At 54.5% G+C, this 22,765-nt stretch overlaps 1 protein-coding gene across 14 annotated transcripts in view; it reads right to left on the bottom strand.

Annotated features, from left to right (window-relative positions):
- Positions 1-3,203: 3,203 nt before the first annotated feature.
- LOC308237049 (myomegalin) overlaps positions 3,204-22,765 on the bottom strand; it is a 158,824-nt gene continuing 139,262 nt past the window's right edge. For 4 of the 14 annotated variants that reach the window (XM_080647415.1, XM_080647416.1, XM_080647423.1 and 1 more), the window contains 13 exons: positions 21,962-22,147; positions 19,077-19,328; positions 17,396-17,527; positions 16,626-16,745; positions 14,699-14,888; positions 14,094-14,218; positions 11,065-11,301; positions 9,430-9,540; positions 8,687-8,904; positions 7,779-7,922; positions 6,127-6,265; positions 5,775-5,821; positions 3,204-4,247 (listed from right to left, as the gene is read on the bottom strand). In XM_080647415.1, the coding sequence (XP_080503541.1) occupies positions 4,206-4,247; positions 5,775-5,821; positions 6,127-6,265; positions 7,779-7,922; positions 8,687-8,904; positions 9,430-9,540; positions 11,065-11,301; positions 14,094-14,218; positions 14,699-14,888; positions 16,626-16,745; positions 17,396-17,527; positions 19,077-19,328; positions 21,962-22,147 (1,943 nt within the window). In that variant the 3' untranslated portion in view covers positions 3,204-4,205. Of the gene's footprint in view, positions 4,248-4,864; positions 4,917-5,774; positions 5,822-6,126; positions 6,266-7,778; positions 7,923-8,686; positions 8,905-9,429; positions 9,541-11,064; positions 11,302-14,093; positions 14,219-14,698; positions 14,889-16,625; positions 16,746-17,395; positions 17,528-19,076; positions 19,329-21,961; positions 22,148-22,765 lie in introns of all 14 variants that reach the window. The other 10 variants (XM_080647414.1, XM_080647418.1, XM_080647422.1 and 7 more) reach the window with 4 other exon arrangements.

Raw genomic sequence — 22,765 nt, 5'->3', positions numbered from 1 at the left:
TGAGCAGCGAAGGTAACCCCCTTTTAAAATGTAAGGCTTTGGCCTGGCGGCCTTGGCTCAGTGGTTGAGCGTTGACCTATGAACCAGGAGGTCATCCCCAGTCAGGGGCTGGATCCCCAGTGAGGCACATGCACGAGGCAGTCGATTGATTGATGATTCTCTCTCCCTCCCTCTTTCTTCCCGTCTGAAACCAATAAAAACATGTTTTTTAATAAATAAAATGTAAGGCTTTGGTGTAGATCAAGCATGTCCACCTCAAAGGCTAACACGGACCAAATAAACGAGGCATGTGGCCCTCCAGCCGCCGGTCTGACATGCTTGGTGTAGGCGGCCTGCCCCACGTTTCAATGACAAAACGTTTCTTTTGGTAGCCGCCTTTGATGTGCGTTTAATTCCAGACTTGAATTATATTGCAGTGTCTCCTTGTTGCTTGGGGAACAGCGGAATTCGCCCCAAAATAAGGAAATGCTAAAAGCCATTCTCCCAAACAGAAGCAGAGGGGGTACCTGGCACCCCACATGTGACTCAAAACCAACACAGTGACATGGTACTTTTCAGTCTCTCTCTTTTCCTTTTTCTTTTCCATTCAAATATCTGTGGATTCACCACTAACCTTTGCTGGCTAATCCCGCAGGCAGTAAAGAAGTCATGGCAAAACTGAACTTAATTAGACAGCCTTTTCCACATTTTCCTAATGAATCTTGATTGAGGCCGGGAACACGGTAGGTTTCTAAGTGGTGGCGTACATGACCCCATGAAGGTGGCATAATAAGTGAGCGTGCGACTGGCATAAGTTCAGACCCAGAACTTGGACCCCTCCTCCTCCCCCCCCCCCCACCCCCGCCCCCAGGCATCGCATGTAGGACCCAAACAAGGGAGCGCTTACCTCTTTCCCATCACCCCCCAGACGGAGGGCGGGTCGGCTCCAGGAGCTCCTCAGGCGGCTCGGATGCCTTTGGCCTGGTGGCTCCGCTGTCCCCCAGGGAACTCAACCACCCACCCAGTCAAAACTGTCCCCCATCACCCCCGCCCCGCAGAAAGGAGAGAAGGTGGGCACAAAGCACCTCCTGCTAAGGGCGCTGCCCTGCTGGGGCGCCTCGTGGTTGTGGGCAGGCGGGAGGCGTGGTCTCCGGCTGGGCAGCCCCGGGCCGACCACAGCTCCGGAGGGTGAGAGCCCTGAGTTCGGGAAGCCGGAGCCGGTCCTGGAGGAGTTGGCGCAGCCACCCCTCCTTGAACAAGGCATCTCTGTGCCTCTCTCTGCAGGCGTCTGTGGACGTCCAAAGAGTTGGATTTTCAAAACTATTGACAAGTTTTGTAACTCATCCCCATGCTATTGTGTCACCCCCCTGAGTCCGCTGGGCCTTTGGTGGCGTCCACTTTCCCAGCCTCCCCTCCACAGGGAACAGGTGTTCCCTCCCCACTCACCAACTAGGGAGCAGCCTGCAGGTGGGAGAGCCCGCCTCCTCGCTCCCACCAGCATATCCAAACCCTTTCTCCTTCTTTCTCCTGCAGAAGCCCCAGCGCCTAGGGGGCATTTGCCATCCGCTATTTCACCTGAACTCACCTTCAGACCTGCCACCACCAAGACACTGAGCACCTTGTCCTTCCCTCACCCCTTCTCTGTGGCTTCAGCTTCCATGTGGAAACCACCCGGCAGTGAACGCTCAAATCCTGCCCCTCCTCACTCGGAACTCTTTCCTCACCACGCCCCAAGGCCCACGTTCACCATCATGCCTTGGACCTTGCCATAGGACAACTGGCACACTACCCCCAGATATGATGTTTAACACCTCACTCTCCCACTCGCTCATCTTCCCAAAACGCTTACTCTAGAATGCCTGCTCCTAACTTCCCAACACCGTCCACCACAAATCCACCGACTTCATCACGTTTTTCTTATCCACCATCCCCCCTGCCCTTACTCTTGTCCTTTTGTGGTCGGCTTCCTTCACTGAGCATGTCTTCAAGGTTCTCCCATGTAGTAGTATGTATCAAAAATGCATTCCTTTTTGTAAAAGGCTGAATGAGACCGGCCGGTGTGGCCCAGTGGTTGAGCGTCGACCCACGAACCAGGAGGTCATGGTTCGACTCCTGGTCAGGGCACATGGCCAGGTTGCAGGGGGCATGCAGGAGGCAGGCAATAGATGTTTCTCATCGATGATTCTATCTATCCCTCTCCCTCTCCCTCTCAAATCAACAAAAATATTTTTTAAAATAAATAAACAAATAAATGGCTGGATGCTATTTCATTGTCTGCATCTATCACATTTTGTTTATCCATTCATCCATCTGTAGACACTCAGCTGCTTCCACATTTTAGCCATTGAGAGCAATTATGCTATGGACGTGCGTGTGCAAATAGATCTGCACGCCCCTTCTTTCCATACACCCAGAAGCAGACCCGCAGGATGATGCAGTTGTTCTATTATTGATTTTTTGAAGAAACGCCATGCTGTTTTCCACGGCAGCTGCACCACTTTGCATTCCCACTGCAGTGCACACGGTACAGTTTCTCCGTATTATCGCCAACACAGTAGTTTGGTTATTTGGGGGGCGGGGGGCGGGAGAATAGGCATCCGAAGGGTGTGAGCTTTCTTATTTCCTTCCTCCCACTAGCTTTGGGTTTCCTTAGTTCTTATGAATATAGTTCATTTTTAAGTCCTGCTTCATGTCATCCCTAACTTCATTCCCCTCCTCCAAACACCACAGCACTTCCAGGCAGCGCATGTACCTTGCCTTGTATTATGGTTACTTGTGCAGGTTTTTCCATGCTCTCCCGGTCTGTAAGCTCAACAAGGCCAGGATTTACGTCTGACTCACTTTTGTAGCCCTGCTGATCAATACATTGATCATAAGATCAAGAATTTAGCCACTCACTGCCTACTGTATGTGAGGCATTGTGCCAGGGGCTTTCCACACAGTCTCCTTTACTCACTCCACAACATCCCCATTTTGCAGATGAGAAAACTTAGGCTCAAAGAGAAAATAACCTGCCGAACTTCAAGGCTCTCAAGTAACAGAAACAGGATGCAAACCCAGGTCTGTGTGCCCATCAAGACCAGACTTCCCCATGGAACTCTATCCCTCTTGCTCATTCATGTATTCAGTCAATATATATTAATAATCTATTATATCTGTCAGGAACTGTTTGTACTTCCTGCTCTTACGCAGCCTAAAGACTGAGGCAGACACTGGAGACAAAGCGGGCGAAGAAAACCTTTTATTTCTTTTTGCACGTTTTGCTCTAACAGCCCCCAGGAAAAAGGTTTCATTTCCTCCCACAGATCCTGTCCACCAGTCATGTCGGCCTTCAATCTATTGCTATCGCAACATATATAAATACATATCGTACAGCTATACACACATACACACGTTCTGAAGCACCGCGGAGACGGACTGGGTAGGCTTTAGCACAACTGTCTCTCACACGCCACCTACGACGGTCACCGGTTTGCTTTACACAGACTTCCAATGGCTTGGCCTGGCCATTAGCCCCCAGTCCCCGGAGGGACATACGGTGACAGCGGGACAGCACAGCCAGCGTGAGGCCGGCACACTTTGGAGATCGGGGGGAATGAAGGAGGGTGCTGGCTAAGCATGAGATGGTATCCGGGAGTCGCCCCTTCTGCCATGAGGACTCACAGGATGCACTGCTGCTGTGCGGGCGGCACCCAGTGGCCTGGGACCAGCTGAGCCGGCCGGAAGGCGTGGCACAGCCCAGCAGGGCACCGCTGCTCCTCCTCCGTGTGCTTCTGGGTCTGCCGAGGAGCTCCAGGGTCGGGACCACAGGCCCATCACGGGAAGCAGGGTCCTGGTTCCCGAGCTGACGGAGGTTAGCTGCTGGGGGAGACATGTGGCTGCGGGTCCCGGGCCCCCGGGGCTTCCACAGGCAGCGCCCCAGGTTGTCTACAAGCTACGCGGGTTTTGCTTAGTGATAAGCATGTTTTGCTTGGTGATAAGCATGTTTTGCTTGGTGCCGGGCAGCGGCCTGGGCTGGTGTCTGTAAGTGCAGGGGAGGTCCCCGCCTCCCGCCCTGCCCCACCGGCCACGGCTGACTCCTTCTTGACCCCCACAGGAGAGGAGGAGCAGGGCCGGGGCTCCTCAGCAGAGAGGCAGCTGCACGAAAGGGGGGCAGGCCCAGCCTTCCTGCTGCTTTAAGGCCCTCTGGTGGCTTCGCTTCTTGCACGGCTCCTGGAAGGCAAGGGTCACAAGGCTGGAGCGCACGGCAGAGCCCTTAGCGATTTCACCTGCAGACAAAACCACAACCCGGTGAGGACAGTTGTCAGGCCCCCTGGGGACACGGAGGCTGCAGCGGGAGCTGAGTGGTGGCAGAAGCCAGCGCAGCGAGGGCCTGTGAAGAGGAGGAGCTCAGGGGCTGCCCTGTGGCCGGGGAGCAAGGGGTGCCACCAGGTTAGTGGGAAGGTTCCCTCCTCCTCGCGTGGCGATATCCCTGCTCAAAGCCACCGTGCACGCAGTGGCCGGATCCGACCACCCCCTCGGGCCAGCTCACTCTCCAATCCACTTTGCAGCAAAATGATGGCTCTGTGCTCTCCCAGGAAGAGATGCTCAGTATGACACACGCGCACACAGACACGGTGCGCCGTGGGAAGGAGAGGACACTGCGAGAGCCCCCCGTTACGTCCCATCTACTTAACGAGGAGAAAAAGGGGCCATGCCAGCAGGGACCTCGAGATCATTTAGGTCTAGTGCCACCGCTTACAGCTGAGGGGCAGCCAAAGCCACACAGCCGGTTAGTGACAAGCCTGGGATTAGAACCAGGCCCCAGGCCCCTTGCCGCGGCCCAGCGAGGTAGAGAGAAACTTCCAAGCTGGGGCGCCAACAGGAGCAGAAGCCGGTGGGTTACCTTTGCTGGGACAGGAATAAGGCTTTACAGAGGCAATCTTGGAAGGGTTCTTCTAAAAAGGCTCAGGAAAGAAAGGAATCATCAAGAGAAAGACAAGAGGGAATTAGCAAAAAAAAAAAAAAGGGGGGGGGTGCAGAGTTTAACCCATTTTCTTACTGGGGAAACCCACGTTCTTCCCGGTTATCATTCAGGAATATGCTCAGCTGCTTACGGCAAAGCAGTTAAAGTCCAGGTTGAAAGATTTGGTTTCTGACTGTTGAGCCATTTCTAACATCTCTAGTTTTTCTGCAAAGTACTTGCTAGGAAGTGTGTTAGTGCTTTCAGCAACTGTAGAGAAAGTCTGCCGTGTACATCACATCTTTCCTCTACGGCTCAACCTTTATCTATCAAATTCTCTTAGGTCAATAAGACCCAACGTGTTTTTTTTGTGTGTGATGTTGCTTAAAAAAAAAGATACAGCAAAATCAAATTGCTGTTTTCAGCCCAATAGTGTGCAGTGAGTTCAATTTACTAGGTGGCACCTTGCTTTTATATGTTCCTAAAGTAGCACAGAAAAGCCCCGCACGCACACCGGCCTCAGGAGCCCTTTCCTGGGGCCAAGGCAGAGGCCCACTCCCACGTGGCCTCTGACTCCAGAATCAACGGAGCTGCATTTCTCTGGGGCCCTGACATGGCAGAAAAGGAGGGGGAAGTGGAGTAGAGAGAAAAGATGGAGCCCCTGGTGGAGGGCGGAGGTGGGAGAGGGGGGACTAGAGGATGCCTGCCGACCACCTCCTGACGACCTGCACTCCTCCGTGGACCAGAACCCGGTGGCTGGAGCAGGCGGAGGGTCACCCGCAGACTCTGGTGACAGATGCGGGTGGGTGTGGGGTGGGCTCTCTGGCTCTGACTGGTGCGGTGGTTTCCTTACCTCCAGATTATTCCTTGCCTTCTTCAAAACATCGTGCGTCCTGGTCACTGGAAAACACAAGAGCCCGACCAGGCGGAGATTACCAGCAAGCGGGGCCCACGCTGGCCCTGGGTGTGTGTTCCGCAGTGTGTCTTCCAGGCCGACTCAGCCAGGGCCTCCTGCTGTCCCCCAAGCCCCACTTCGCTCTGCATTCATGCTTACTCATGGCACAGGAGGCTGGGGCATCACATCAGTCTCCCCGCCCCTGCCCATCCGCAGCACAGTGGGGAGTCGTGCCCCCCCCCCCCCGCGTACCGCCCTCCCCCCCCCCCCCCCCGGCCCCGTCCTCTCCCCTCCCGGCTCAGGCACCCACGCTGGCTGAAGATGAACTGCTCCAGGCTCTCCTTCTGCCGGCTGGCGGTACTCAGGCGCTCGGCCGTGCTCTGGAGGAGGCGCTCCTGCCTGGAAAGCTTGGTTCTCAGCTCCAGAAGCTCCCTCGTCACGGACTCTCCCTGGGGAAGAGGAACAGCTGGCTGTCCATGGTCAGAGGCCTACACACCCCATGCTCCTGGCTCTTACAACCCAAAGCAGGATTCCTTGATCTTCCCATCGATTTCTGGAGTGGATTCCATGGAATTCTCAAAACCCTGCAGTGCTGACAGCTCAGGATGAGCCAACAGGCGGAGCACTAAGCACCTGGGGCCCTGAGCCAGCAGGTGGGACACTGAGCACCTGGGGCCCTGAGCCAGCAGGTGGGACACTGAGCACCTGGGGCCCCAGCAGGCGGGACACTGAGCACCTGGGGCCCTGAGCCAGCAGGCGGGACACTGAGGACCTGGGGCACCAGCAGGTGGGACACTGAGGACCTGGGACCCCAGCAGGCGGGACACTGAGGACCTGGGGCCCCAGCAGGTGGGACACTGAGGACCTGGGGCCCTGAGCCAGCAGGTGAGACACTGAGGACCTGGGGCCCAGCAGGCGGGACACTGAGGACCTGGGGCCCTGAGCCAGCAGGTGGGACACTGAGGACCTGGGGGTCCCAGCAGGCGGGACACTGAGGACCTGGGTCCCTGAGCCAGCAGGTGAGACACTGAGGACCTGAGGGCCCAGGAGGCGGGACACTGAGGACCTGGGGCCCTGAGCCAGCAGGCGGGACACTGAGGACCTGGGGCCCCAGCGGGCGGAACACTGAGGACCTGGGGGCCCAGCAGCCTGCAGGCCTACACTTGGCTGCTGAGAGGACCTGACTCCGGGACAGCACGGAAACTCCCGGCTGTGACCAAGAGCTCAACCTTCGTGCTGGCGTCCTACATCGCTGGGCATCACACGTAAGCCTGGTAATTAGGAATATTGTGCCTTGGGAGGCAGGGCTGGCCAACGACTGTCTGCACTTTCGTAAATATGTGTGCCAACCTCAAGATGGCAAACCGCGCCCCCCGCCCCCCTTGGAATTAGCACAGGTGGGTCCCCTAGGTGTCGGCAGCTAGAATCTGGAGCTAGAAGCCTGGAGGGGATTCTGAACCTGCCTGTCCAAGTGCCGCCATCCAGGGAGCAGGCTGAGGTCTGAGAGCAAGGGGTGGCTGACGCTCCAGGTCTGGCCCAGAGATGCAGACTGAAGTGCTCTGGGGGTTCCAGCGGGTGGCCCTCTCACGGGGACATTCTGGGACCCTGCTTCACTCTGTGCATGGTGGGTGGGTGGGGGCATTGATGCTTTAACCTATCCCTGAACTTCTCAGCCCCACTTCAGAAAGTTAAAGAAACTGCGCATTTACAGCTACCAGGGTTCTCCTGTCTCTCCCTTCTCCACATCCTTTCTTTCCCCCTTTGATTTCTATCCTGGGGGTTGGGGCAGGAGGAGAAGGGATGTGGTCAGAATGGCACTGACAGCAGAACCCACAGACGAGAGGTCTCCCCAGATCCCATCTATCTGACGCACTCCTGGGCTCCTGATCTTCAGGATCTATGGGGCTGGGCATGCAGCATGGTTACTGGGGGCAGAACCAGTAGAGGGTGCTGGTCTCCTACCGCTTTGCCAGGCAGCGCAGGGCCGTGGGAGCTGGGCAAGGCCGCCCGCCAGAACATGGTCAGGAGGGAGGCCGACTCGTCCAACACGTGGCCTAGGGCATTGGCGCTGCTACGAAGTTCACTGACGCCTTCGCTGCCCAGCACCTAGGAGAGAGGGAGGGAGCGCGGGCATTACTGGGGCTGACAGATCACTTCCCCCAAGCATGCTGTCAGTGATCTTGTGCTTCCAGCTTTCAGCTTCCTCTGTGCGTGAGGTAGACGCAGGCCTGCCTGCACGAGGAAGCTGAGCCTGAAGCCCAGCGCCCCGGCCTCGGCCGCGACCTCCCACCTGCAAGGACTCAGCGGATTCCAGCTTCCCCCACATTCTCTTCACTTCCAGTCCTGCTCCACGCTCTTGAGTCTAAAGTCCTGAAGGGGAGCAAACTATACCATGAGGGCATACCGATTAATTTGAATTCAAGTTACTTGAGGAAGAGCAGGTGCACCCTCCTTTGTCCCCCTGAAAACAGGAAATAAATCTCCCGTGTGTTGATGGCAGGAGAGGGTGGAGGTGGAAGAGGGCATAGAGGGGATAAATGGTGAGGGGGAAAAGAAGCAATCAATGAATGCATGAGTAAGTGGGAGGAGCTAACGTCAGAAGAAAGGGCCCTTGCCAGTGTGGCTCACTTGATTGGGTGTGGTTCTGGGCACCTGAAAGGTGCTGATTCAGTTCCAGGTTGGGGCACCTGCAGGGGTTGCAGGCTCGGTCTCCGGTCGGGGGCATGCAGGAGGCAGCCGGTTGAGGTTTCACTCTCATTTCAATGTCTCTCTCTCTCTCTCTCTCTCTCTCTCTCTCTCTCAATCAATTTAAAATAAAAACCAGAAGAAAGGGCCAGGAGAGGGGCACCTGGGCACTGTGGTGTGACTACCTCGGAGCCCCGAGCCTCGAGGCCAGGGCAGCTGCAGGCGGATCTCACGGCTGACGCGATCTTGCTGGCCAGCAGCCTGCCCTCCCCGATCTGCTGGCTCAGGGCGCTGTAGTCGTCGATGTGGCCGACCACGTGGCGGCCATGCTTATTGGCGAAGCAGCCATCAGCAGCATCGCCCTCCAGCTTGGGAGGGCTCTTCACTCCATCAAAACCCAGATCTGAAAAATAAAGGCACAGCAAACCCCACTGCTCACGTCAACCCGAAAGACACGTCAAGTACTGCCAGGGCCAGGGCCAGGGCCAGGGCCAGGGCGGGCAGTCGTGAAAAAGCCTGGGGCATGAAGTCCAGATGGGCTGGGTTCTATGTTTTGTCATCTTTCTTACATCATCTCACAATGACAGAATTACAGGAGGCAAATTTTGTGTTTATCGAACAGGAAATATTTGGAACAAATGTTTTTAATTAAAACATCTGGGATGAGAAGACGGGGCAGGAGAGGAGGCTGGATTCAGAGAGCACTTTCAGGAAGGGAGCGACTACGTGCGATGAAGCACCAGCGGAGCAAAAGGAGACCCACAGGAGCAAGTGTAATGACAGGAAAGGCGGCCAGTGAGTGGGGCCAGCGGCCTCGGGGCATGCAGAGAACACGCCCTAAATTCAGACAGTGTGTGTACAGAAAACCGAGGGTTACAGTAACGGCTTTCCATCACCCGCCCCTGTGCCCTCCGGTTGCCATAGTTACCATTTGTCCTACTGAGGAGGGCGGAGTCTGGACCAGGAGCTGTGAAAGAGCCCGGGAAGACCAGGGCTGGGTTCATGCCCACATCCCGAACGGGAGGGGAGGCAACTGCATCTGGGGGTGAAGACAAGGACAGCTCTCAGGGACCCTGGGACACGCTGCTCGCAACGCACAGGCACACCTCCTCCCCTCGGCCCCCTCACACACCCACGGGCCACAGCACAAGCAAGAGCACACCAACCGCATGGTGTGGAACAAGATGTTCCTGAAATTGAAGGGTGGAGAAAGCAAAGTCTAATTTTAAAAATTATCAGGCATATATTTTTCTAGCCCCAGTTTTGAATACGATTTTGCATGTAGCATCTAATACTATGCTTTGTAACAAAGTATAAACATGCATAAATATTGTTAACATATATGTTAAAAATACTGAATCAAGGAATGAAGGGACGGGTGGGTGACTAAACCCAGAATTCTTTTTTAATATATTTTTATTGATTTCAGAGAGGGAGGGAGAGGGAGAGAGAGATAGAAACATCAATGATGAGAGAGAATCACTGATCAGCTGCCACCTGCATGCCCCCTACTGGGGATGTAGGCCGCAACCTGGGTATGTGCCCTTGACCAGAATCAAACCCGGGACTCTTCAGTCCACAAGCCGATGCTCAATCCACTGAGCGAAACCAGCTAGGGCTAAACCCAGCATTCTAGTCACCCTTCTGATGAGGAGTTAGTGCTGGGAAATGCAGCAGCATGGGAAGGACAGGAGACAGGAGCCTTGGGGGGCCAGGGGGGCCCGGTGGGAGACCAGGCAGCAAGCCTACAGCGGAGGAAGTGGCAAGTGTCCTGAAGACAGAGACCATCCTGCTCAGCCCAGCGTGGCTCAGAGCCTGCTCCCTGTCAGGCCTCTGTGGTGGGACGGGGCGCGGGGCAGTGACTGAGGTCCCCACGTGCCAGGGGAAGGGAAGCCAGGCTAGAGAGCCTGGACGGCCGGCGGCACCGAGGGGAGCTTGGGGCGGCGGGAGGAACGCAGCCTGGAAATCAGAATCTCTGGTTCGGTCCTGGGTGGTGTCTGAGCCCCATAAGCTTTAGCAGGTCAGTTAACGTGTCAGTGTTTTCTCCTGTGAAAACAGTGTAAAACCTGCCCTGCCGCGGATGAAATTATTTGAAAACTTGTAAAACCTGCCCTGCCGCGGATGAAATTATTTGAAAACTTGTGGGAAGTTTTAAAACACTCTACAAATACAAATACAGGAGTCGTTAAGGCACACAGCTGTCAATCGCTGAGCAATTCTTACTGTGCCAAGCACTTGTGAATTATTTCATTTAACACTCCAAATGACTACACAAACTCGATATTGTTACCCGCATCTTAAAAAATGAGGAAAGTCAGGCGTCAGTGCCTGAGGAGTTCAAACACCTGGCCCCGGGGAAACATGGGAAGGTGGCAACTCCGAGTCAGAGGCAGGGCTGAGCCTGAAGCCCAAGCCCCGCTCAGGCACTGACTACACTGGAGCATCTGCGATGTCACCCCGACCTTCACTAAGGAGCTCGGAGGAGGCAAGACTGTCCCTTCCACCACAGACGCCTGGTGGCCAGGCAGCTGGCTGGGGCTTCCCGATGCCCTCGTCTTCCTACCTAGGAGGAGCGGCTGCTTGTCTCCAGGGCCCGTGCTGGCGGGAGAGCTGTTGCTGCCAGAGGGGCCGGGGCTGGCTCTGCTGGCACCACGGTCCAGCTGCTGCTCCAGCTGCAGCCGCAGGCTGTTGTTCACCTGAATGCTCTGCTCCAGCTGCCCTCTCAGGGCCCGGATCTCTGCCACCAGGTGGCTCAGGTCGCTGCTCAAAGGGACCTGGTGGCAGGCATCCCAGGTGTGAGCTGAAAGCAGAGGAGGAGGGTTAGTAGCTCTGATCCAAGTATTTCTCAGCGTTTATCAGACACTCCGTGACATTCCTTTCTCCTGATCGCATGGCCATCTCAGAGTCCCAGGCAGCACATCTGTGATGGGAATGCCACTTTTCCTGTGTGGAGTCGGGCACACACCCGAGTCTGGACTTTTTCTGAAATTACCCACATACACCTAGAGGGCATTTGATTGGCAGAGGAGGTCAAGCCTATCATTTCAACTCCATATCGACTTGAGTCCTGCTGACTAGTGAGCAGGGTCTTCCAAGACAGGACGTTAGCACAGAACGAAAGAGGGGCAGGGGCTGGGGGAGGGGAGATCGATGACCCCACACTCAGGAATCAAGGAGAGAAGGAGGAAGGCGCCAGGCCTTTGGCAGCATGTAACCATGGCAACCAGGCACCACAGACTGGGGATCATACCTAATTGAACTTTACCTTCTCCATGTTTTTTACCTCTACTCACTACACAGTCTACTAGTATTTGTAGCTCCTGGGGATGAAGAGATATGAGAAATCATCTGTAAGACCACAACTGCTTAGCTGAAAACTTTGAGGCCCAGTGTATGTGCAAAGGTAAAGTCTGTTTTGGTTGTTAGCAAGGCAATGAGATGCACGTACCGTGTGTACCACACAATCCATGCACCCAGCTGCATCTGGGCCACAGACCTTATCAGACGCATCAATATTTCTGCAATGACTTATGTGAACATTCTCACTGAGTGGGGTAAGTGCAGACTGTGAACGCACTGTGTCAGTTCAGTTAGGTTTTGTCACCAAATGAGTACATGAGAAAGACTTCCATTCAGAGCTCTTGCTGGATTACAGAATTAAGGATAAGGGGTTCTGGGGCTTTAGTGGTAGTAGCTTTGAAATGAATCCTAAAAGACCCACAAAAACGGATCAAGGCACAAAAGGGGAGGTGATTCGGGACACTAACCCCAAAGTTCCATGATGCTCCTCCTTCTCTTTCTTTCCCGCCATCTAAATTCTCACAACATTTTGCTTATTAAAACATGTTTTTCATTTATCCATTCCCCTTTCTCTTCCTGATAGCACCTTGGATTACTCTCATCACTTAGCACCCAGGACATCACGACACCCTTTCAGGAGGTTTCCCTGACTCTAAGGTCTTCCAGCTCCCGTATGGCCCACCAGTCTCACCCTCTTAAGATTCCGCTTCCACCATGGACCTATCTTACTTGGAAAGATCGAACTCATTTTCCATCGCCTGCTTCACAGAACGTCAAGTTTCAGCCTCCCTGTAGGTCTCCCGTCTGCTGGCAACGCTCCTTCGGCTGACCTGACTTCTCAAACCCCAGGCAGGGAGGTCTCCCGGCCCAGTACGCCCATGACTTTGTACGTCAGCTATTCTCTCAGCCTCCTGGGCCCTCTGTACTTCTTCAAGTTCCAGTTCAGTAAAATCAGGAAACTTGATCAAGTTTTATGAAAATTCAAATTTGGCTGAAGAGTGAAAATTCTTAACATAGTAAACCATATTGTTTATGGAATTTTAGAACATATAATCAAAAATACCTCAGCGCTGAAAGACTCGGGGAGTCAACTCCTGTCCAAAGCAGGAATTGTATCTAGGTCATCCTTGACAAAGCATCCCTCTCTACTGAAACAGGGCTTGGGAGGGGCGCTTACTCCTCCACAATCCAGCCTCTCCACCACCAGAAGGCTCCAGTGACAAGGGAGGTGTGAATTGTAGATGCAAATCCCATTGCCCCTCACCCCTGGCCCTCTGTTCAGCCCTCTGAAGAACCACAAACACACCTGACAGTTCTTCAAATGTTCGAAGCCAGTTCTCACCTTCTCAGGCTCTTTCCTAGCCTGACAATTGTTAGTTTCTTATTCCAGTTTGAGATTTCTAGTCCTCAGCCTCATGGCCCATGTCTTCACGATGTTCCTTAGCTTGTCGATGTCCCTTTTACAAGACAGTACTCACAACCTGACAATATTTCAGATATGGTCTCACCATAGGGACACCACGCTCGCACCACGGTGGTCTTGGGCTGAGGTGGCTCCTCTACCAACCTTGGCCTACAACGTCCTTGTGGAAATGTGTTTCCATCTCACGCCCTCATCCGCGAGCCCATGGACAGCTACAGACCCAGGCTTCCACATCCTTTATTTCTACCACTATTTTTATTTTTTTATGAAATGTATTGGGTGCCACAGATGTTTTTAATCAAGCTCAGGACTTCTAAAAATTATTTCAGCAGGTGACAAACGTCTACTTTAAGAGTTTAAAATGTAAATCCAGCCTTGAAATGTAGGTTCTATTAGTGGTATTTCCATAAAATCAATTCCTCTATTTTTTTCTTTTCTCGCTGGGAAGGGGTCGGAGCGGGAGCAGGCGGCCTGCTGCACGGGCTGCATAGTGGTCGGGATGTGTTGTTCACACTAGCCAAGACCTTTTCAAATGATGACACCATCAGGACGGTCTGCGCACGTAAACAATATCATTGTATATCTGGACCTTGAGGAACTGGCTTCTGGCCTAGATGGTGGGTGAGGTTTGACTCTGTGGCCTCTTTTTAAGGATGTCTAGGCTCGACCTCACTGTTGTCACCAACCTCCGGGCTTTGGGTATGAGAGCTCCCCTGTTTGGACTGGGAGCCCCAGGTCTGGCTGGCGGTTTTTCTGAGACGGACGGTAGCTTTCCAGGAGCTGTACGCTCCAAGGTGAAGAAGACCCCACTGGGATCCTAAGCAGGGGCAGGAAGCTCGCAGCCAGGGGACAGGAGGCAGAACTCATACCTTTCAACCCCTTCTTGGAACTGCCATGAAGCGCCTCGTAGATCTGCAGCTCCGACTGGAGGGTCTGGAAGAGCTGCTGCTTCTCCTCGCACTGTTGCTGCAGGAGGGCCAGCTTGTGCTGCAGCCTGCGGGGAGGGGGAGGAGGAAGGTGCTGAGCCGGCAGGTTGCTCGGCCACACCAGGGCCAGACACTGCAAGCCAACCTTCACACCAGAGAGGCTTAGCCCGAGCCATCAACGCAGGGTCACAAAGCCCCTGGCTTTGATTTTACAGGTGTGGGGACAGAGGCTGGAGAGGCAGAGTGACTGTGCTTGGAGTGGTACTATTAGCTATAGTGGCAGGGACACACCAGCACAGCGTTCCTACTGCCCCGGATGCTCTTCTCACGCTGCCAGGCAGTTAGCGTTTAGGCTGGGGGCGAGCATCTTGGTGGAGGCCGGGGTTCTGCCTTCCCAGAGAAGTCCCTCCTTCTGTGCATGTCACCCATAAGTCAGGAATTGCAAAGGGGAAACAGTCTCCAAAAGGGGCCATTAACTGTCTTGCCAAGGTCCCTTCTTCTGCACCTGAAATTGGGGCCTCCTTCCTTATCAGTGGGCTCCCCCTGACCTGGAGTCCTTCTCCTGGAGGGAGAGTCGTTCCTCCTGGAAATGCAAGATCTCCTGCTGCTTCTCTTTCAAGTCTTCCAAAAGCTGCTGCCGGTCCACCTTCTGGTGCTCCAGCTCCACTTCCAGCTCTTGCAGCCGGGACCGCGAGGTCAGCAGCGCCTCCCTCAGGCACTCTGCCTCCTGGGAGTGCTCTGGTGAGCAGAACACAGGAGCGTTTAGACTGGGGCAGAGGTCAGCAGGAAGGTGAGCCCAAGCACATCATCCCGGCACACAGAGCTAAGGCAAAAGGAAGGCCGGCGCATGCTGCAGCTGGCCGCGGGGGCGGGGCGGGGGGGGGCGTGGTCAGCTCACTGTCCACACACGCTGGGGAATGGGGCCTCGTCCTTGCAATGCCCTTGGTCCTCTGCTGAATAAGGCCTACTTGCTGTTAGAGAAAACACTCTGGTCTCTAACACTCACTGTTTTCTAAGTGCTCACAACCCTCTGCGCAATAGTCCATTCTTGAATTTTGCCAGAGATCAACAACAAGATCTCCTGTCTACAGTTTTTAGTATATATTACTGTCATCATTTTGAAAACAGGGACATCTGTTCTGGGCTTGTGGCATCTCTATGCTCTTCATTTCTTAAGGATTCTGGACAGGGACTCTGAGAACAAGACTGCAGGTGCCGTCAGTCCTCGGGGTAGAATTCACCTGGGCCTGGCAAACTGTGCTCATTTAACTCTTCCATCTTCTCCCCCGAGAGCTCTGTTCTAGTCTTGCCAGGCACACAATGGTGGTTTAGTAACCGTGCCTTCTCTCTTATGTGTTGACCTTTATCTTCCCCAAGCAGTGACCTTTCCTCTCCTATCTCCTTGCTCTGAGGTGGCTAATTTGGAAAAATCTGTTGATATCTTTTTCCTTTTCCAGAAGCATTCATTCATTCTCAGCTTAATCCTTTTGGACACTATTAGTCTTCTATGACTAATAAATATTAGTAAATAAAAATAATTTGTTATTGACAATATAGTGATCTAAGCAAGTCAATTAACACTAAGGTCAGCTGCACCTCAGGTCACATCGTAAATGATGTCCACCCGTGGATGCCCACCCGTGGGAACCTGCCCATGGATTCCCGCCTGTGGATGCCCCACCTGTGGATGCCCACCTGTGGATGCCCACTTGTGGATGCCCCACCTGTGGATGCCCACTTGTGGATGCCCACCCATGGATGTCCACCTGTGGATGCCCACTTGTGGATGCCCGCCTGTGGATGTCCACCTGTTGATACCCACCCATGGATGCCTGCCTGTGGATGCCCACCGTGGATGTCCACCTGTGGATGCCCACCTGTGGATGCCCGCCTGTGGATGTTCACCCATGGATGCCCACTCGTGGATGACCGCCTATGGATGCCCACCTATGGATGCCCACCCATGGATGCCCGCCTGTGGATGCCTACTGTGTAGACTGGGAAAGCTCTGGAAACACTTTACAGGCTCCTCCAGACACAGTCATGAGGACTCCTGACCAGAGAGGAGCCTAACTGAGGAGCGAGGGGACGTGGTGAGGGGACACGGGGATGGCGGCCCTGTACCGGGAGGGACACTCAGAGCTGCAGTGAAGTCAGGGGAAACGTGAGAGGGTTTACAGGCACTCAGGTTCCTCCCTTTTCTGGTTCCAAATCAGCTGGAGTTGGCGGAGATAGGACAGACACCTAAGTGGTATCCACTCTGATAGCCAGTGACTGTATCAGCAGGCGGGTTTGCATGGCAGGGGTGGTTCCCCAGGGCTATGTGTCCCCGGGGCCCTGAAGTCTGAGGGCCCGTAGGTGGCACCTCTCAGGAGCAGCCCTTTCCACCTCCTCTCTCTGCTTCTCCGGTTGGCAACAGGTGTGGCCTGGGAAGACAGGCACCCGAGGTGACCAGTTTGTGGCTCTGACACCCACCTCGCGAAAGGTGACTCAGCTGAGCCTGGAGGCTGCGGTTCTCCTCCCGAAGGGCCCTGTTCTCGCTGTGCAGCTGAGCCGTGGGCTCCAGACCCTGACTGTAGATGTTAGACGTGGATCCTGCCCCGGAAGAGAAAGCAGACAAGTTATGCATGTGGGTGGCAGATGTTTTCAAAGCTGCACCTTCTGCATCTCCAAAGACACTGTCCCACCCAGCAGAAAACCCTGAGGACTCAGGCCTGGGCCTAGGCCTGGTTTCCTGTCGTCCTCTCGGGGTTCTCGGCTGCACTATCACCTGCCCTGGCTGCCATCGTCAGGGAAGCTCCTTCCCCTACAGCTGCAGCTGCGCTGTGGGCCCGACAAGGTGTGTGGGAGTGACAGCCTCCCAGTGACGGCAGCCTGGGGGCGAGTGTGGGGAAAGGCCAACCCAGGTAAGTGGCTGGGGGAGGGCCCCAGAGACCTGGCCCTACCACCTGCCAACCACAGGACAAGGGCACAGAGGACTCAGCAGGAAGTACGAGAGCAGATTAAGGAGGATGAGGAAGTCCGTGGCTTTGGGACAGACCTGGTTCTGCCGTGAGGAAGGTCACTCTCTGAGCTCCCCTCCATCTACCTGCACAGTAAGGACAGCATACTTGCCCAGAACCTTGCCTGGCTATTGGCAGGCAGTAACCGTGTAAGCCAACCACTGTGCTCTGAAGCTCTGCCCAAGGGCCCTCCCTCCAGAAGCTCCCAATTAGGACCAGAACAGGAAGCCCAGGCCATCCTACCGCTTCCGCGGGCCGTGGAGCTGAGCCGGTGTTCCAGCTGCTCCCGCAGGCGGTCGTTAATGCAGATGGACTCCTCCAGGCGCTGGCGCAGGTTCCGGATCTCGCCAAGGTGCTCCTCTAGCAGGTCAGCCCCTGCAGCCACCACCAGGGCAGGAGAGAGGTGGGAGAATCCTGGTCACAGGCAGGGCTCACGTGGGCGCAAGGCTCGGCCACTGGCTTCTCAGCAAGATCTCTAAACGTCACCATCCTTCTGCCAACTGCACCCTCTCACATGGGCACCCAGGCAACAGGGCACTTTCCAACACAGGACAGCCCGGGCCAAGCAAGCCCCATGGACCTCTTCCCACGCAGGGCTAAGTGCAAGCGTGCAGTGACCAGTGTAACTAGTGCGTGTAAGGGGGTTCCACCTGGTTTAGAAAAGTAACTGGGAGTGCTCGTTAGCTTGAGATCTCATTGGCTTGAGTTTTCGTGTGGTTTCCTGACCGTGGGTCTCGGCTCACGGTCAGTGTGTGGAGCCGTGGGAAGGTTCTTTCTGCGTGGTCTGGTGATCCCTGAATTCTAGTCACCGCCTGGACCGGAACCAGTCTACGTGTTCAAACTCCTAGGACGATTCATTCATAGACTTTGCTAGAATTTCTCAATATTTTTGCCTGACTTTATTTTAGTCTGCAGTCTTTTGAGTTCTGGAAATTATTTCAGTTCAGTTTGATTCAGGGGGAATGTTATTAAAAACCTGTTCATGTGTGCAAAAAATAAATAACTGGAGGCTGGGACAGGGCCTGCTGGCACCTGGCCACCCAATGGCCACTCCTGAGTGTGACTCTGGGTGTGACGGGGAAGGCCTCGCGCTACCCTAACCCTCTCCTCTTACTGATGCTTGATTAAACATCCTATAGCAGGACACACAGCTCTTCCTCTGCCTCCAAGACAAGGCCTCGGGTCAGTTTCATGGATATGGACTCATCCCGCTGATTAATGGTCCTGAATGCTGCCCTCACATCCCCTTTACCAGGAAGGAAGGAAGGAAGGAAAGAAGGAAGGAAGGAAGGGAGGGAGGGAGGGAGGGAGGGAGGGAGGGAGGGAGGGAAGGAGAGCCTACACATATCCGAGGGCTGGAGAGAGGAGGAAGTGCCCCAGGAAAGGATGACAGGTGCAGGGACAGAGTAGGGAGGGGTGCTGTTGACAGGCTGCACCACCTGCACCATTTTGCTTCGGGCTCAGCCTTTTTTTTTTTTTTAAATGACAGTCGTCTCACTGTTGGAAATGAGCCGCATCCCAGCATCCACCTGTATCTAACAGGTCCACATGGTGCACTGCCTCGACCCTGACCAGGAAAGCTAGGATAGAGGGAAGTCGGACCTGGTTTGGGGCACAGGATATATTTATGGGTGGGCCACCCTCTCTGCAGCAATTCCTGACGGATGGCAGCATGTCCTGTGAGTGCTGGTGCCCAGCATTCCGGAAGGGCCCAGAGTGTGCTGTCAGGGGCTCGGGATGCAGGCGAATGTGAGAGCAGCGGGGTCCCTGGCTTTCCCACGCCCCGCACAGCACCCGGGCCCTGGGCAGGGAGGATGAGGATGCACGAAGCACCGCTATGGCCCTTTCATCTCATCCCCAGGGACTAGAGAAATGCAAGAGCCCTGCCGAGGGCACAGCCTCTACACGGGTTAATTTCACTTACCTGTGGGTTTGGAGTTCAGCTGGCTCAGGGAGGAGCCCGAGGACAGCTCCCCAGACACGCTCCCTTTCTGAGGCCTCATCATGTCCCACTGGCCGCTGCTGCCCAGGTACCGGGGCTCCAGGATCCCGCCCAGTTCGAGGGCGCCCCTCGGGGGAGAGTGGGGCTGGGCAGGGTGGAGGAAGTGGGAAGAGCTGGTGTCCGCGTGGCTGCTCAGCAATGTAGCCGGGGAGGCGGGATGGACGGTACTGACACCTGGGCAGAAAGAAACCCGTGTGAGAAACAGCATCAGAGGGGAAGGATCGGCGAGGAAGTGTGTGCTTACCGAGAACAGACCCCGACGGGTGCCTGTGGCTGTCAGAGGTCCCAGCCCACGGCAGAGAACCCAGTAGATGAAGACTCATGACCCAGAGGCCATGTATTTGCCATCAGGAGACACCAAGAGGTAGGAGACGGATATAGTATCTGAAAGTCACCAGTGTAAGCCAGAGAAATCCAGCGGACCCTGGCTCCTGTCACAATTCCTATGACAGAGTCTAGGGAGGTTCCAGGAGTAGAACTTACTCCGAAAGTCGGGGGTCACGTGGGTGATGGGATCCAGCATTGAGCACACCTGTGAACAGGACTCTTTGTTGGCCTGTGGGGACTTGCCTTCCCCAGGAGCTAAGCAGTCAGTCTTTCCCTTTCTCCTTTGGGGCTGTCAGAGGAGAAAGGGCACGTGAAATCCAGCTAGACATGGTCGCCCCAACTCCTCCAGACCAGAGAACTCTGCTGAGGCTGCAGGAGGCTCTACGGCAGGCAAGTGGGGATTGGACCTCACCCAACAGGATTCCTCACTCCTGCCTGAAGAATCACTGAAGACTTGCAGGGAGGGAGGCAGGCAGGGAGGGAAAGGACCTTTCATTTCACAGGCTGATGCTTTCACAGATCTTATGAAATCATGGGCCTTCTCTTGAGCACCATCATCTCTGCTTCTGTATAAAAGAAGCCCAGCTTGGGGAGAGATGGAGAGCGGAGGGCAGCGCTGTAGTTTAGGACGTTCATATTCATATGACTGCTGTCTCTCAGGGATCATACACATGGGTGGCATGGTGCACAGCCAGCTCTATCTAAGCAAACAGAAGTGAGGGCACATTTCCTCCTGCCAAGCCAGACTCCTCTGAGTAGTTAATTGCTCATTTTTATCTCCATCTATAACTGGTTCTCAAACTTGGCTACATAGTGGAGTGGAAATACTTGGGACAATGTAAGAAAAATATATACTGATGCCTGGGCCCTGAGATGTTGCCTTAGTTGGTATGGAGTACAGCTTAGGCACTGGATGTTTTTAAGGCATCCCACATGATTCTAATAGACAGCACCGTTTGAGAAATACAGTCATGGGTCTCTCCTTCCCCAAATTTGCAAAATACAGATGTCCATTAGGATCACTGGGAGTTAGAGAAGGGGATGAAAATGTAAGCCTCGGAATTTCACCTGGGATTCAATAAAGATGTGATTTCCTACACCCTTCAGCTCACCCCACCCAAGGCAAAGCGTTGTTGACAGTCAGTGCGTATACTTTCTACCCAAGGTCACAGGAGCTCCCAAGACCGTCAGCACCGGTGAGCAATACTCCCATTCTCCAGTCTCCCTGGCCACACAATGCAGAGCACATGCCCTAAATCATGCGAGGACACCAGGCAAGGTTTTAGGCCCACAGTGACCTGAGAAGCCGCCATGCACTACTGTCCACACGGAAGCTTGGGTCAAAGTAAACAAGGAGCATGGGTAAGCGGTGGTCCCTCGGAGAGGACCGCACCTCAGGAGGGCAAAGAAAGGGCTACAGTCTTCCTCACCAACGCGGGGAACACCCGACTCTGGTCAGTGCCCCAGACTAGATAGGGCTTCAGCCCACAGCACCAGACCCCTTTTCGTGAAGTGCTCTCCTTCTATGTCTCCCCTTGGATGAAGGCGAATCGACAACCATGGAAAGGGAAAGGGGGAAAAGTAAGCTTGAGAACACTCTTGTCACTGGGGCATGGGACAGATTTGTTATCCATCAGTTGTTGGTTCCAGAACGGCTACAGCAGTAAGTTCTAGGTCAGATGCACCAGCACTTTCCACTAGTTTTAAGGTAATTTCAAACTGCTTTCTAGTTGTTTTTTAAGCACTATTAGAAAGCAAATCCATCATGTGAGGTTATTTCTCATTTTTTTCTAAGCTGTAAGTGATCACACGCACACAAAATTTCTATGATGGGACATCTAGCCCATATATACATCAAACACTTTTCTAAGAGGTAACCACACGGTCTATGAGTTCTGTGAATTGGAGGACTGAGTTCATAGCAGACATCCCTGTGTTTCCGGGTCTCGCTGCCCATGTGTCCCCTGTCCAGGGGCAGAAATGAACCTTGCACAACAGGGAGAGGGGCTGTCACCCCCTTCTAATCCCTCTACCTCCGCCTTGTAGCCCCCACCTGAGGGTGTGAGGATCTGAACTCAACTAAAAGCATCTCACAGCGGGAGGGTATAACGGCCATGGGAAGGATCCCACGGAACGTGGCCATCTTTGTCACGGCCACTTCACCCTGCACGGGCAAGTGTGTCACCAGCGTGTCAGGCTTCGGCACACTTGGTGGTATTCCCCCCTGACAGCAGTGGGAGAGTACCAGGACAGGGCCTGGTGAGCTAGACGCCTGTTAACGGATGGGACACACACACCAGAAAGATAACAGTAAACACACTTCCCAAAAAAAAATGTTAAAAAGCAAGCAGCGTTGTCCCGCCTTCGTCCCCTGGCCATGTGCGCCCCTAGGCTTTTAGAAAACTGCCAGCAAACCAAAGCCATGCAGAGTGACATGGGTGGGGCCGCCATCTGCAGGCTCGCATGCAGGAAGTGCTCACTTTCTCCCAGCTGCTTCTGCAGCATCTGCAGCTCCTGCTGAGCCTCGGCCAAGGAGACCGCGGGCCTCTCACAGCAGCCGAGGAGTGGAGGGCCAGTGGGGCGGAAAGGCAGGAAGTTGGGTGGAGCTGAGGGCAATGGTGCCTGCGGGAGGCTAACCCGCGTGGGTATGGAGGAAAAAGGAAGGCCTAGAAACAGAAAGTTAGAGAGAAAGCAGAGACATCATTAGAGAGAAAGGAATGAGTAAAAGACTGAGAAGATGAAACTGTTCCCTGAGCAGATGGCGCCTTGGGGAGTGGCTCTCATTCATGGTGGTGCTGCCTGGAACAGCTCAGAGTGACCACAGCCACGGCCAAGGGTGAGCACTGCTCCCAAGGCTGGCCTAGCTGACCCCCCCCCCCGCCCTGTCCCCTGCTCCCCTGCCAGGGCCATCCTGCAGACATGGTCTATGCCAGCCGTGGGCAAACTACAGCCCGCGGGCCGGATCCGGCTGTTCTATCCGGTTTTCTTGCTCTCCCCTCCGCTCCTTTACTTTGAATTTATATTAGTTCACACAAACACTCCATCCATGCTTTTGTTCCGGCCCTCCGGTCCAGTTTAAGAACCCATTGTGGCCCTCGAGTCAAAAAGTTTGCCCACCCCTGGTCTATGCTCATCTCAGAAACAATTGGCTACAGAAGGCAACGGTATTACCGTAAAGTAAGCCAGGTGGCTGTAGCCCCACCCAGCATCCTGGGCACTGTCACAGCAGGCGCCAGTCCTTCCCCTGTGACGAGACTCTCCCCACACCCTGAACTCCTTTTTCT

Source organism: Plecotus auritus (genome assembly GCF_963455305.1).
Source record: "Plecotus auritus genome assembly, chromosome: 12".
Taxonomy (NCBI): Eukaryota; Metazoa; Chordata; class Mammalia; order Chiroptera; family Vespertilionidae; genus Plecotus; species Plecotus auritus.
Note: the sequence above shows the minus strand (reverse complement) of the source record. Positions and strands in the feature narration are given on the sequence as shown.